At 31.1% G+C, this 14,570-nt stretch overlaps 1 protein-coding gene across 2 annotated transcripts in view; it reads right to left on the minus strand.

The window, feature by feature from the left end:
• Positions 1–2,402: 2,402 nt before the first annotated feature.
• LOC128203576 (probable cation-transporting ATPase W08D2.5) overlaps positions 2,403–14,570 on the minus strand; it is a 51,841-nt gene continuing 39,673 nt past the window's right edge. Inside the window, exons 2-8 of one of the 2 annotated variants that reach the window (XM_052905063.1) lie at positions 6,154–6,304; positions 5,640–5,791; positions 5,223–5,311; positions 4,728–4,866; positions 4,422–4,502; positions 3,178–3,356; positions 2,403–2,734 (exon numbers count right to left, since the gene is read on the minus strand). In XM_052905063.1, the coding sequence (XP_052761023.1) occupies positions 4,501–4,502; positions 4,728–4,866; positions 5,223–5,311; positions 5,640–5,791; positions 6,154–6,304 (533 nt within the window). In that variant the 3' untranslated portion in view covers positions 2,403–2,734; positions 3,178–3,356; positions 4,422–4,500. Of the gene's footprint in view, positions 2,735–3,177; positions 3,357–4,421; positions 4,867–5,222; positions 5,312–5,639; positions 5,792–6,153; positions 6,305–14,570 lie in introns of both variants that reach the window. The other variant, XM_052905062.1, reaches the window with a different exon arrangement.

Raw genomic sequence — 14,570 nt, forward strand, 5'->3', positions numbered from 1 at the left:
GACTATAACTTGGATATAAACGTTAAAATTCGTAGATCTGAACACTTTAGATTAATAGATACGTGTCATACAACTATGCTTGACCAAATTCACCATCAATGGCGTAATGTTATAAATGTAAATACAAGCATACGACATATAAATGGAGGCAACAAACTGCGGCTATACAGAACTTTTAAGCAAACATATAAAACAGAATACTATGTTCAGAGCCCATCTATTACCCGCCTTAACAGAAGTGCGTTAGCTAAATTTAGATGTGGAGTGGCGCCATTAAAACTCGAAACAGGCCGCTATGAATCACTCAATGTTGAACAAAGAACCTGTTTTAACTGTCATAACATAGTAGAAGATGAATGTCATGTTTTATTACATTGTCCTTTATATAATAATCTACGACATTTACTGTTGCTAAAAGTTATTGATATTAATGATAATTTCAATTCATTATCGGATAACGAAAAACTTTCATTCCTTCTTTCAAATGAAACTATCGTTAAACACAGTGCCAAAACCTGTCATGATATCCTGAAACTCCGACGTCAGTATCTGTATAACAAGTAATTTAGTGTTTGTATGTTTTATTGCATGTTTTGTACAATAATGATTATTCTCACCTTATTTTTATTACTGAATATTTTAAGTTATATTGTATGTTTTAAAGTTGATATATTTCATTGTTTTTTTTATTGAGCAAATAGTCTCTCATAACTCCATGAGGAGTGGTTTTATACATTATTATTGCATGTTTTATCTGTATTTATCCCACGAATGTATAAAAGTGAGACTTGAATAAATTTTCTGTCTGTCTGTCTCTTTTCCAATTAACTGAATGATCGTAGGGAAACTGACACCTGTTTTGTGTGAGGGCAGAAAACAAATGTACCAAGATTGTTCTGATACACGAAGATTATCTACCAGTCTATGCGTTTCTATGTCTATCAGTTTCACGGCAAAGTTGGCGTTGTCGGCCAAGAGAATTTTGTCCTTTTAAAATAGTTTTATACTTGTGAACCAACAATCGTTTATTTCTGTGCCGAATTTCGCTATTATGTCAGGTTTTAGTCTAGAAGCTGCTACTTCGACTTCTAATTCAACGTTTGGCATCGCTGGGGAAAATATGAAATGAATGTTAAATTAACTCGCTCAGGTTTGTAAAATGCACTTGTTAATTACGAATTGAAGTGTGACAAATCTGAGAGAGTGTCAAAACAAAAATACCTAAAGCTGGGACCCTTAAGCAAATGATGATATTTTCTCAAATATCGTCTTTCAAGACCACAATTTTCATTACCGTAAATAACGCGATTGAAAACTAATTACGGTTGCGATATTGCGTGCTTGATTGATTGACATTATCACGTGATGGTATCAATATATCATTTACAGGTCAGCATATCCACACCCCTTTGGTTAAAGTCTCGGTGGCCGTGCTGTTCTCTATTTCTTTCATGACTTTACCGGCGTGGTTACGAACCCCAATAAAAACCAAAATTATTTGTTTATGCTTTAACTGTATTTTGTCTGCAATTTCGATATCATAGAGTAAATAATGATAAAATAAGTGTTTTCAGATGCATTACCGGGAAAACTTATTTTTGGTCCAAAAACATGAGCGAGTCACTTTAAATATGCATCGTGATTTACATGTATGCTACTAGATATGCATGCATGGGTTTTGTAATAGTCTTCATTAATGTCAAACCCGTTGTTTTTTTCAACATACGTGTATGTTAATATTGAAGGCTAGAGTAATTTTAATTGAAAAAAACTTTACCAGTGATATTGTTTTCTGAGTCTTTCTTCTCTTCTGAATCTAAGATAATTCCCGGATTCAAGTATCCGCTCTGTGTATGGATCCTTGCAAAATGATGTACAGTGTAATTCCTGTCAATGTTGTCCAAGCCAGCCATTACATGTGTTAAGTCTTGCATAAATTTCTTCAATGATATAAATAAACTATTGCTCCTCCCCTCGCTCGTCTTCATTTTCATCTTCATGACATCGATTTCAACCAGAACTTATTTGCATCTTTTCTTGGATCGTTTTAATCTTGTTTCATTATTCTCCATTTTTCCTTCATCTGCGCAATAATTTCAGCTTCTTGATTATCGACTCCTTCATCAAAGCTTTAACAATGAAATCAGTTTAAATTCCAAACATATTCTATTACGAAGACATCTTCTTTGAATTGCTTTAAATCTGGAATAAACGTCATTTCCGACATCAAACTACTTACATATAAATATCTGCAGAGCAACATTATTTTGATAAAGAAACAGCAACATATCATTCAGATAAATACTTTTTACATAGATGAATGTCATACCATTTCTTTATATTCCACATATAACAGTGTACACACAAAAGAGAACGTATTTCTGAGTATTTATTTACTTTAAACGTGTAAAATAAAACATATCTATGATATTTTATGAAAAATGGTGTCGATTTATTTCGACACCATTCAGAAAAATAGTGGAATTTCAGCAAGAGTAAAAACACAGTACTAGTTTAATATTTTGAACTTTAACAAACACGCAACATATATAAATGGGAATTATGCTACTACAAACACACATAAATCAAAATAGAATACACTTTAATATGAAAAAACACTCTGCTACATATAATACGTGTCACAATTTTGTCAATAGGTTTCCATTGCTGTAAGTTCCATCTAGTTGAAACGCTACACCACTTAGCTGAATATCATTGGGACTCATCTCTTGGTCTGAAATATAGTAGGAATTAAAAAATGTAGGTTCATGGTATATTATAATTGGACGATCCCAGTTGTCACATATTTCGCTATGCACATGGTGATAACATCCTTACGGACTATGCACGAGACATGCATGGTCACAGGACAACACACTGTTCATTAAAATATTGCCGTTACTGTGATGGAAGAGTCAGTGAAAGAAAATAGTTCCCCACGCCGAAATATATGTGTGTGTTTTATGTTATTTACGATAGGAAATAAATTATATTCTGAATAAGGCATAACTATATAAATAACGATACATATTAAAAAATATTATTTTTGAAATAGCACCAAAGACTAAAGAAACGCTACGCTTAAAGACGATACATTGTAGGAATAAACTTGCTTTTGGTTTATTTCAAAAACTTTTATAACGTTGAACCCATACATTCCGATCTGCATCAACTAACCATATTCATTTTGACTTTCTGTTTCACTTCCAGACAATGAATAGTTCTCCTGTTCATCTAACGATGTTTTGGAAGAGAGAAAAGCACTGTCCATTCGAGCAAAAGTTCCCGCCAAATATTCTGATTTCACTGGAGGCCATGCGCTTGCCATTTGGAGATCTTCCTCAATAGTTTCGTACCTGTATTATTGTAACAATATATATAATTATGAGGATATTAATTTTGTTCATTTGAAATTTAAGTATAACCTTGACTCATATAAATCAAGATATAACTAATGTTAAGTAGAATGTTATATCCGTGTCCAATAAACATGTCAGCATTAAATTTCATACGAACATACGCATATAGCATACGTGGCTACCTTTAAATGTTATGTAATGGTAAGTAGCACGCAAACCACAATAGATACACGAATTGATTTGTTGAAGGTCAATACTATTTCTATTTATTCCTTCTGAATATTGACTAAAACTGAGTATCTGCCCTTGCTATATGTTTAAGACTCTGACACGTCAATTCTAGTATTATATATCCGCCCTCAAAGAATGTTTTGGAGACCATGACAAGGAAAATGTTTCTACAAACAAATCAAATTTTTTCCAGCAATAACGCTACTTCCATATTTCAGGGGTTTGAAATTTGCCATAAGCTGCAAAATGCCCTTTCCATTTCTTTATTTGAATTATAATTGCATTTTTCTCTGACATCTTTAAATCATAAGCGATACCATAAACCATTTATTGTCTTTTTTGCTCCCATGTCCTTCACAGCAACAACACTGTCAAACGTGTTTTGCCTTTCAATACAGTTTGTTTCTATCATTCTTAAATAGCCACGCTTAATGTCTTACATTTTTCATCATCATCATAAATAAAGCGCTGTCATTGTCAGACAACAAAGACGTGATTGAATTAACCTAACCAAAAAAATATTAATACAATGATTAAAATTCTTACACAATCATTATTAAATGAATTGCAGTTCCAGGAGTCATTTGTATAAAAGAAAACAAGTTCATTATTTGGTTTGGGCAAAGTCAGCCGGACACTTATTGATTGGTCAATATTTATCCAATAATTACTTTTAACCAATCAAATGATTTAAATATGCACAGTAACCACAAGACACCCTGTGGAAAACCGCAAACAATTTTGATATAATAAGCTTCAGGTGATCTTTTAATATTACCAAATCCCTTAACTATGAATAACTTATAAATAACATATGTGTAAAGTACATACTTTAGCTTAGACCCCGGAAAACATTTGTCGAGTTTGCTTTGTAGAGTGACTGACACAATAATGGCTATCGAGGATGAATTCCTGCAGACAAAATAGTTGAAACATGACAACTCTCTAATCAACACATTAATTGTTGTAGCACTTTGTTTCAGTACAATTGTGACTTTCTCTAAAACTGTAGTTAATGACACAACTCTAAGTTCTGCAACATGATTGTTTTAAGACTGGTCGATAATACAAACAAATGATTTCAGTTGTTACTAACTGCATTCTCATAATATAAATTATGTATTCAAATATACATACATATACAATATATATTCAACTCATTCGTAGTGACAGCATTAATACACAACATTGCCTCCAGTAAAATGCACAATAAGAGATTGACTCCTGCCACACCCAAAAACAGTAGCCTGTATGGAAACCTTGGGGGCAACAACAACTAAACATAAAACAAACAAAAAATAAAACTGTGAAATAGTCAAAAATATTAGTAAAATCAAACACAATTTACATAAAAGAGTATACTCATGGAATGTGTATTTGTTACGCCAAGCTTCAGTAAGGCAGTAAATTACTTCAGGGAAAGATCCGTACAATGTCGCGTACAACACATACCATCTAGCGGATATATAATGGTGAAATAGTCAAGAGCAAAACAGAAGAACATTTAGGTATATTACACTGCAAACTGTTTCAACCTTTAAGAAGTAGTTTTATAAAGTAAATAATGCATTGTAGTTTCATATATTAGTTTTTTACATTATATATAGTGTTGTGTGTTTAAATAGAAATAACCTTAAAGAATTCAGCGACCGGGTCCGTTGGATGGATGTTGATCCATGCAGTAAGTCCAATGCAGATAAATAAGTTGACCAAGAAAAAATCTAAAACAGTATGCGCATGAAGTCATATAATTAACTACATATATAAAATGTATATATAATTATTTCCACGTAGTTATATTGTGAAATTAAAATGGATATATTGTATTCAACTGTAATTCTCAAATTTACAGCGGTTTAAATGGACCAAAAGTTGACTAAAACCATGGGTTTTGCTAGTAATAGGTACTATTCCATTAATTAAATAGTTTAAATGAGTTTGAATAATGACCTTAAGTAATGAGGACTTAAAGTAAAATGATGTTGTACGACTTCTCGATCTTTCCAAATATCAGACAACCTAATAACATTTAAGTACAGACGCACTCACAGTTGGTGAACATGGATTTCCTGTACGGTTTGCCCTTGGAAAAGACAATGGCCAGTATGATATATTGATAGGAGGAGCTGATGTAAACGGTGGTTTTCTCGTAACTCATGAAGTCATAATCCTCCTCTGGGTCGTCCACATACTCGATATACCTGGAAAACGGTGGTTACATTTCGATGGATGATAGTGAAAATTCTATGTGACATTAAATTAAGAAGCCGGTAGAACGTTGTCACTTTCACCCCTGTATATGAAAGGTATGCAAAACTTGTACTAGTATTAAAGTAGTTATGCAAATTTAAATCTCCTTTAGTTCCAAAAGTAGCTAACATGTCAAACCACGTGTTGTAAGTACAATAATTCAGAACCTTAGACCGCCGTGAAAGAACGTTTACAGATAGACTGGCAGGTGATAGGAACTTTTTTTATAAATTCTATGCAATACAACATACCTGAATTATCTCTTCTCATTAATGTTTGAATATATATGACAAAAGAAACGATTTCATCATACCAGGGTTCTCGCTTTATGATGATGAAGAAGAAGACCTGTACTGCTATGATAATGGCCATCTGGAAGATGAGAGACAAGACAGGAGCTAGGTTGGTCAGCCGTACTGGCGGTGGTACCTTGTGGAGGCGGTGGTAGGCATGCGTGCGTCCAACTGCAAAAATAAGATTTGACATAAGATAAACAAAGCTATTAAGCTCTAGTTTGTGTAGAACTGTACATAATTCAAGTTGATCTAAATCATGCTCTAAGCAATGTATAAGGTAGGGATGGATCCCTTCATATCTTCGATCTGTGGTGGACATCATTATTACTACATTCTACAGTATGATACTTTAATTGGAATATTATGGCGATGTCGGTGTCTATAAAAACCATGCGATAAAGACAACCTACATGGAAAACTGATCGCCAACAAAATGTTACAATTCAGTGCATTCTTACTAATATAAACCAGAGTACACGTATTAAGTTATTCAAGTGAGTGACAACCCTTTAAACTAGCCAAAACAATACGTACATGTTATACTAAGAGATGTCAACAGAAACAAGTCGATATACAGGAACTCGTAGTCGGTGAGATTCACAATGACGAATGTGTCATAGTTTTAGCTTGTTCTAATGATGGATGTGTCATAGTTTTAGCTTGTTCTAATGATGAATGTATCATAGTTTTAGCTTGTTCTAATGATGAATGTATCATAGTTTTAGCTTGTTCTAACGATGAATGTGTCATAGTTTTAGCTTGTTCTAACGATGAATGTATCATAGTTTTAGCTTGTTCTAATGATGGATGTGTCATAGTTTTAGCTTGTTCTAATAATGGATGTGTCAAAGTTTTAGCTTGTTCTAATGATGAATGAATCATAGTTTTAGCTTGCTCTAACGATGAATGAATCATAGTTTTAGCTTGTTCTAACGATGAATGTATCATAGTTTTAGTTTGTTCTTATGATGAATGTATCATAGTTTTAGCTTGTTCTAATGATGAATGTGTCATAGTTTTAGCTTGTTCTAATGATGAATGTATCATAGTTTTAGTTTGTTCTTATGATGAATGTATCATAGTTTTAGCTTGTTCTAATGATGAATGTGTCATAGTTTTAGCTTGTTTTAATGATGGATGTTTCATAGTTTTAGCTTGTTCTAATAATGGATGTGTCATAATTTTAGCTTGTTCTAATGATGAATGTCTCATATTTTTAGCTTGTTCTAACGATGAATGAATCATAGTTTTAGCTTGTTCTAATGATGAATGTATCATAGTTTTAGTTTGTTCTTATGATGAATGTATCATAGTTTTAGCTTGTTCTAATGATGAATGTGTCATAGTTTTAGCTTGTTCTAATGATGGATGTGTCATAGTTTTAGCTTGTTCTAATGATGAATGTGTCATAGTTTTAGCTTGTTCTAATGATGGATGTGTCATAGTTTTAGCTTGTTCTAATGATGAATGTGTCATAGTTTTAGCTTGTTCTAACGATGAATGAATCATAGTTTTAGCTTGTTCTAATAACGGATGTATCATAGTTTTAGTTTGTTCTTATGATGAATGTATCATAGTTTTAGCTTGTTCTAATGATGAATGTGTCATAGTTTTAGCTTGTTCTAATGATGGATGTGTCATAGTTTTAGCTTGTTCTAATGATGAATGTGTCATAGTTTTAGCTTGTTCTAATGATGGATGTGTCATAGTTTTAGCTTGTTCTAATAATGGATGTGTCATAGTTTTAGCTTGTTCTAATGATGAATGTCTCATAGTTTTAGCTTGTTCTAACGATGAATGAATCATAGTTTTAGCTTGTTCTAATTATGAATGTATCATAGTTTTAGCTTGTTCTTACGATGAATGAATCATAGTCTTAGCTTGTTCTAATGATGAATGTATCATAGTTTTAGCTTGTTCTAATAATGAATGTATCATAGTTTTAGCTTGTTCTTATGATGGATGTGTCATTAGAACGATGAATGTCTCATAGTTTTAGCTTGTTCTAATGATGAATGTATCATAGTTTTAGCTTGTTCTAATAATGAATGTATCATAGTTTGAGCTTGTTCTAATGATGAATGTGCCATACTTTTAGCTTGTTCTAATGATGAATGTGTCATAGTTTTAGCTTGTTCTAATGATGGATGTGTCATAGTTTTAGCTTGTTCTAATGATGAATGTGCCATAGTTTTAGCTTGTTCTAATGATGAATGTGTCATAGTTTTAGCTTGTTCTAATAATGAATGTATCATAGTTTTAGCTTGATCTAATGATGAATGTCTCATAGTTTTAGCTTGTTCTAACGATGAATGAATCATAGTTTTAGCTTGTTCTAATGATGAATGTATCATAGTTTTAGTTTGTTCTTATGATGAATGTATCATACTTTTAGCTTGTTCTAATGATGAATGTGTCATAGTTTTAGCTTGTTCTAATGATGGATGTGTCATAGTTTTAGCTTGTTCTAATGATGAAAGTGTCATAGTTTTATCTTGTTCTAATGATGGATGTGTCATAGTTTTAGCTTGTTCTAATGATGAATGTGTCATAGTTTTAGCTTGTTCTAACGATGAATGAATCATAGTTTTAGCTTGTTCTAATAACGGATGTATCATAGTTTTAGTTTGTTCTTATGATGAATGTATCATAGTTTTAGCTTGTTCTAATGATGAATGTGTCATAGTTTTAGCTTGTTCTAATGATGGATGTGTCATAGTTTTAGCTTGTTCTAATGATGAATGTGTCATAGTTTTAGCTTGTTCTAATGATGGATGTGTTTTAGTTTTAGCTTGTTCTAATAATGGATGTGTCATAGTTTTAGCTTGTTCTAATGATGAATGTCTCATAGTTTTAGCTTGTTCTAACGATGAATGAATCATAGTCTTAGCTTGTTCTAATGATGAATGTATCATAGTTTTAGCTTGTTCTTATAATGAATGTATCATAGTTTTAGCTTGTTCTTATGATGGATGTGTCATTAGAACGATGAATGTCTCATAGTTTTAGCTTGTTTTAATGATGAATGTATCATAGTTTTAGCTTGTTCTAATAATGAATGTATCATAGTTTTAGCTTGTTCTAATGATGGATGTGTTCTTAGAACGATGAATGTCTCATAGTTTTAGCTTGTTCTAATGATGAATGTTTCATAGTTTTAGCTTGTTCTAATAATGAATGTATCATAGTTTTAGCTTGTTCTAATGATGAATGTGCCATAGTTTTAGCTTGTTCTAATAATGAATGTATCATAGTTTTAGCTTGTTCTAATAATGAATGTATCATAGTTTTAGCTTGTTCTTATGATGGATGTGTCATTAGAACGATGAATGTCTCATAGTTTTAGCTTGTTTTAATGATGAATGTATCATAGTTTTAGCTTGTTCTAATGATGGATGTGTTCTTAGAACGATGAATGTCTCATAGTTTTAGCTTGTTCTAATGATGAATGTATCATAGTTTTAGCTTGTTCTAATAATGAATGTATCATAGTTTTAGCTTGTTCTAATAATGAATGTGCCATAGTTTTAGCTTGTTCTAATAATGAATGTATCATAGTTTTAGCTTGTTCTAATAATGAATGTATCATAGTTTTAGCTTGTTCTTATGATGGATGTGTCATTAGAACGATGAATGTCTCATAGTTTTAGCTTGTTTTAATGATGAATGTATCATAGTTTTAGCTTGTTCTAATGATGAATGTGTCATAGTTTTAGCTTGTTCTAATGATGAATGTATCATAGTTTTAGCTTGTTCTTATGATGAATGTATCATAGTTTTAGCTTGTTCTAATGATGAATGTGTCATAGTTTTAGCTTGTTCTAATGATGGATGTTTCATAGTTTTAGCTTGTTCTAATAATGGATGTGTCATAATTTTAGCTTGTTCTAATGATGAATGTCTCATATTTTTAGCTTGTTCTAACGATAAATGAATCATAGTTTTAGCTTGTTCTAATGATGAATGTATTATTGTTTTAGTTTGTTCTTATGATGAATGTATCATAGTTTTAGCTTGTTCTAATGATGAATGTGTCATAGTTTTAGCTTGTTCTAATGATGGATGTGTCATAGTTTTAGCTTGTTCTAATGATGAATGTGTCATAGTTTTAGCTTGTTCTAATGATGGATGTGTCATAGTTTTAGCTTGTTCTAATGATGAATGTGTCATAGTTTTAGCTTGTTCTAACGATGAATGAATCATAGTTTTAGCTTGTTCTAATAATGGATGTGTCATAATTTTAGCTTGTTCTAATGATGAATGTCTCATATTTTTAGCTTGTTCTAACGATGAATGAATCATAGTTTTAGCTTGTTCTAATGATGAATGTATCATAGTTTTAGTTTGTTCTTATGATGAATGTATCATAGTTTTAGCTTGTTCTAATGATGAATGTGTCATAGTTTTAGCTTGTTCTAATGATGGATGTGTCATAGTTTTAGCTTGTTCTAATGATGAATGTGTCATAGTTTTAGCTTGTTCTAATGATGGATGTGTCATAGTTTTAGCTTGTTCTAATGATGAATGTGTCATAGTTTTAGCTTGTTCTAACGATGAATGAATCATAGTTTTAGCTTGTTCTAATAACGGATGTATCATAGTTTTAGTTTGTTCTTATGATGAATGTATCATAGTTTTAGCTTGTTCTAATGATGAATGTGTCATAGTTTTAGCTTGTTCTAATGATGGATGTGTCATAGTTTTAGCTTGTTCTAATGATGAATGTGTCATAGTTTTAGCTTGTTCTAATGATGGATGTGTCATAGTTTTAGCTTGTTCTAATAATGGATGTGTCATAGTTTTAGCTTGTTCTAATGATGAATGTCTCATAGTTTTAGCTTGTTCTAACGATGAATGAATCATAGTCTTAGCTTGTTCTAATTATGAATGTATCATAGTTTTAGCTTGTTCTTACGATGAATGAATCATAGTCTTAGCTTGTTCTAATGATGAATGTATCATAGTTTTAGCTTGTTCTAATAATGAATGTATCATAGTTTTAGCTTGTTCTTATGATGGATGTGTCATTAGAACGATGAATGTCTCATAGTTTTAGCTTGTTCTAATGATAAATGTATCATAGATTTAGCTTGTTCTAATAATGAATGTATCATAGTTTTAGCTTGTTCTAATGATGAATGTGCCATAGTTTTAGCTTGTTCTAATGATGAATGTGTCATAGTTTTAGCTTGTTCTAATAATGAATGTATCATAGTTTTAGCTTGTTCTAATGATGAATGTGCCATAGTTTTAGCTTGTTCTAATGATGAATGTGTCATAGTTTTAGCTTGTTCTAATGATAAATGTATCATAGTTTTAGCTTGTTCTAACGATGAATGTCTCATAGTTTTAGCTTGTTCTAACGATGAATGAATCATAGTTTTAGCTTGTTCTAATGATGAATGTATCATAGTTTTAGTTTGTTCTTATGATGAATGTATCATACTTTTAGCTTGTTCTAATGATGAATGTGTCATAGTTTTAGCTTGTTCTAATGATGGATGTGTCATAGTTTTAGCTTGTTCTAATGATGAATGTGTCATAGTTTTAGCTTGTTCTAATGATGGATGTGTCATAGTTTTAGCTTGTTCTAATGATGAATGTGTCATAGTTTTAGCTTGTTCTAACGATGAATGAATCATAGTTTTAGCTTGTTCTAATAACGGATGTATCATAGTTTTAGTTTGTTCTTATGATGAATGTATCATAGTTTTAGCTTGTTCTAATGATGAATGTGTCATAGTTTTAGCTTGTTCTAATGATGGATGTGTCATAGTTTTAGCTTGTTCTAATGATGAATGTGTCATAGTTTTAGCTTGTTCTAATGATGGATGTGTTTTAGTTTTAGCTTGTTCTAATAATGGATGTGTCATAGTTTTAGCTTGTTCTAATGATGAATGTCTCATAGTTTTAGCTTGTTCTAACGATGAATGAATCATAGTCTTAGCTTGTTCTAATGATGAATGTATCATAGTTTTAGCTTGTTCTTATAATGAATGTATCATAGTTTTAGCTTGTTCTTATGATGGATGTGTCATTAGAACGATGAATGTCTCATAGTTTTAGCTTGTTTTAATGATGAATGTATCATAGTTTTAGCTTGTTCTAATAATGAATGTATCATAGTTTTAGCTTGTTCTAATGATGGATGTGTTCTTAGAACGATGAATGTCTCATAGTTTTAGCTTGTTCTAATGATGAATGTTTCATAGTTTTAGCTTGTTCTAATAATGAATGTATCATAGTTTTAGCTTGTTCTAATGATGAATGTGTCATAGTTTTAGCTTGTTCTAATGATGAATGTGTCATAGTTTTAGCTTGTTCTAATAATGAATGTATCATAGTTTTAGCTTGTTCTTATGATGGATGTGTCATTAGAACGATGAATGTCTCATAGTTTTAGCTTGTTTTAATGATGAATGTATCATAGTTTTAGCTTGTTCTAATGATGGATGTGTTCTTAGAACGATGAATGTCTCATAGTTTTAGCTTGTTCTAATGATGAATGTATCATAGTTTTAGCTTGTTCTAATAATGAATGTATCATAGTTTTAGCTTGTTCTAATAATGAATGTGCCATAGTTTTAGCTTGTTCTAATAATGAATGTATCATAGTTTTAGCTTGTTCTAATAATGAATGTATCATAGTTTTAGCTTGTTCTTATGATGGATGTGTCATTAGAACGATGAATGTCTCATAGTTTTAGCTTGTTTTAATGATGAATGTATCATAGTTTTAGCTTGTTCTAATGATGAATGTATCATAGTTTTAGCTTGTTCTAATGATGAATGTATCATAGTTTTAGTTTGTTCTTATGATGAATGTATCATAGTTTTAGCTTGTTCTAATGATGAATGTGTCATAGTTTTAGCTTGTTCTAATGATGGATGTTTCATAGTTTTAGCTTGTTCTAATAATGGATGTGTCATAATTTTAGCTTGTTCTAATGATGAATGTCTCATATTTTTAGCTTGTTCTAACGATAAATGAATCATAGTTTTAGCTTGTTCTAATGATGAATGTATTATTGTTTTAGTTTGTTCTTATGATGAATGTATCATAGTTTTAGCTTGTTCTAATGATGAATGTGTCATAGTTTTAGCTTGTTCTAATGATGGATGTGTCATAGTTTTAGCTTGTTCTAATGATGAATGTGTCATAGTTTTAGCTTGTTCTAATGATGGATGTGTCATAGTTTTAGCTTGTTCTAATGATGAATGTGTCATAGTTTTAGCTTGTTCTAACGATGAATGAATCATAGTTTTAGCTTGTTCTAATAACGGATGTATCATAGTTTTAGTTTGTTCTTATGATGAATGTATCATAGTTTTAGCTTGTTCTAATGATGAATGTGTCAGAGTTTTAGCTTGTTCTAATGATGGATGTGTCATAGTTTTAGCTTGTTCTAACGATGAATGAATCATAGTTTTAGCTTGTTCTAATAACGGATGTATCATAGTTTTAGTTTGTTCTTATGATGAATGTATCATAGTTTTAGCTTGTTCTAATGATGAATGTGTCAGAGTTTTAGCTTGTTCTAATGATGGATGTGTCATAGTTTTAGCTTGTTCTAATGATGAATGTGTCATAGTTTTAGCTTGTTCTAATGATGGATGTGTCATAGTTTTAGCTTGTTCTAATAATGGATGTGTCATAGTTTTAGCTTGTTCTAATGATGAATGTCTCATAGTTTTAGCTTGTTCTAACGATGAATGAATCATAGTCTTAGCTTGTTCTAATGATGAATGTATCATAGTTTTAGCTTGTTCTTACGATGAATGAATCATAGTTTTAGCTTGTTCTAATGATGAATGTATCATAGTTTTAGCTTGTTCTAATAATGAATGTATCATAGTTTTAGCTTGTTCTAATGATGGATGTGTCATTAGAACGATGAATGTCTCATAGTTTTAGCTTGTTCTAATGATAAATGTATCATAGATTTAGCTTGTTCTAATAATGAATGTATCATAGTTTGAGCTTGTTCTAATGATGAATGTGCCATACTTTTAGCTTGTTCTAATGATGAATGTGTCATAGTTTTAGCTTGTTCTAATAATGAATGTATCATAGTTTTAGCTTGTTCTAATGATGAATGTGCCATAGTTTTAGCTTGTTCTAATGATGAATGTGTCATAGTTTTAGCTTGTTCTAATAATGAATGTATCATAGTTTTAGCTTGTTCTAATGATGAATGTGCCATAGTTTTAGCTTGTTCTAATGATGAATGTATCATAGTTTTAGCTTGTTCTTATGATGGATGTGTCATTAGAACGATGAATGTCTCATAGTTTTAGCTTGTTTTAATGATGAATGTATCATAGTTTTAGCTTGTTCTAATGATGGATGTGTTCTTAGAACGATGAATGTCTCATAGTTTTAGCTTGTTCTAATGATGAATGTATCATAGTTTTAGCTTGTTCTAATAATGAA

This window comes from Mya arenaria, chromosome 9 (assembly GCF_026914265.1).
Source record: "Mya arenaria isolate MELC-2E11 chromosome 9, ASM2691426v1".
Taxonomy (NCBI): Eukaryota; Metazoa; Mollusca; class Bivalvia; order Myida; family Myidae; genus Mya; species Mya arenaria.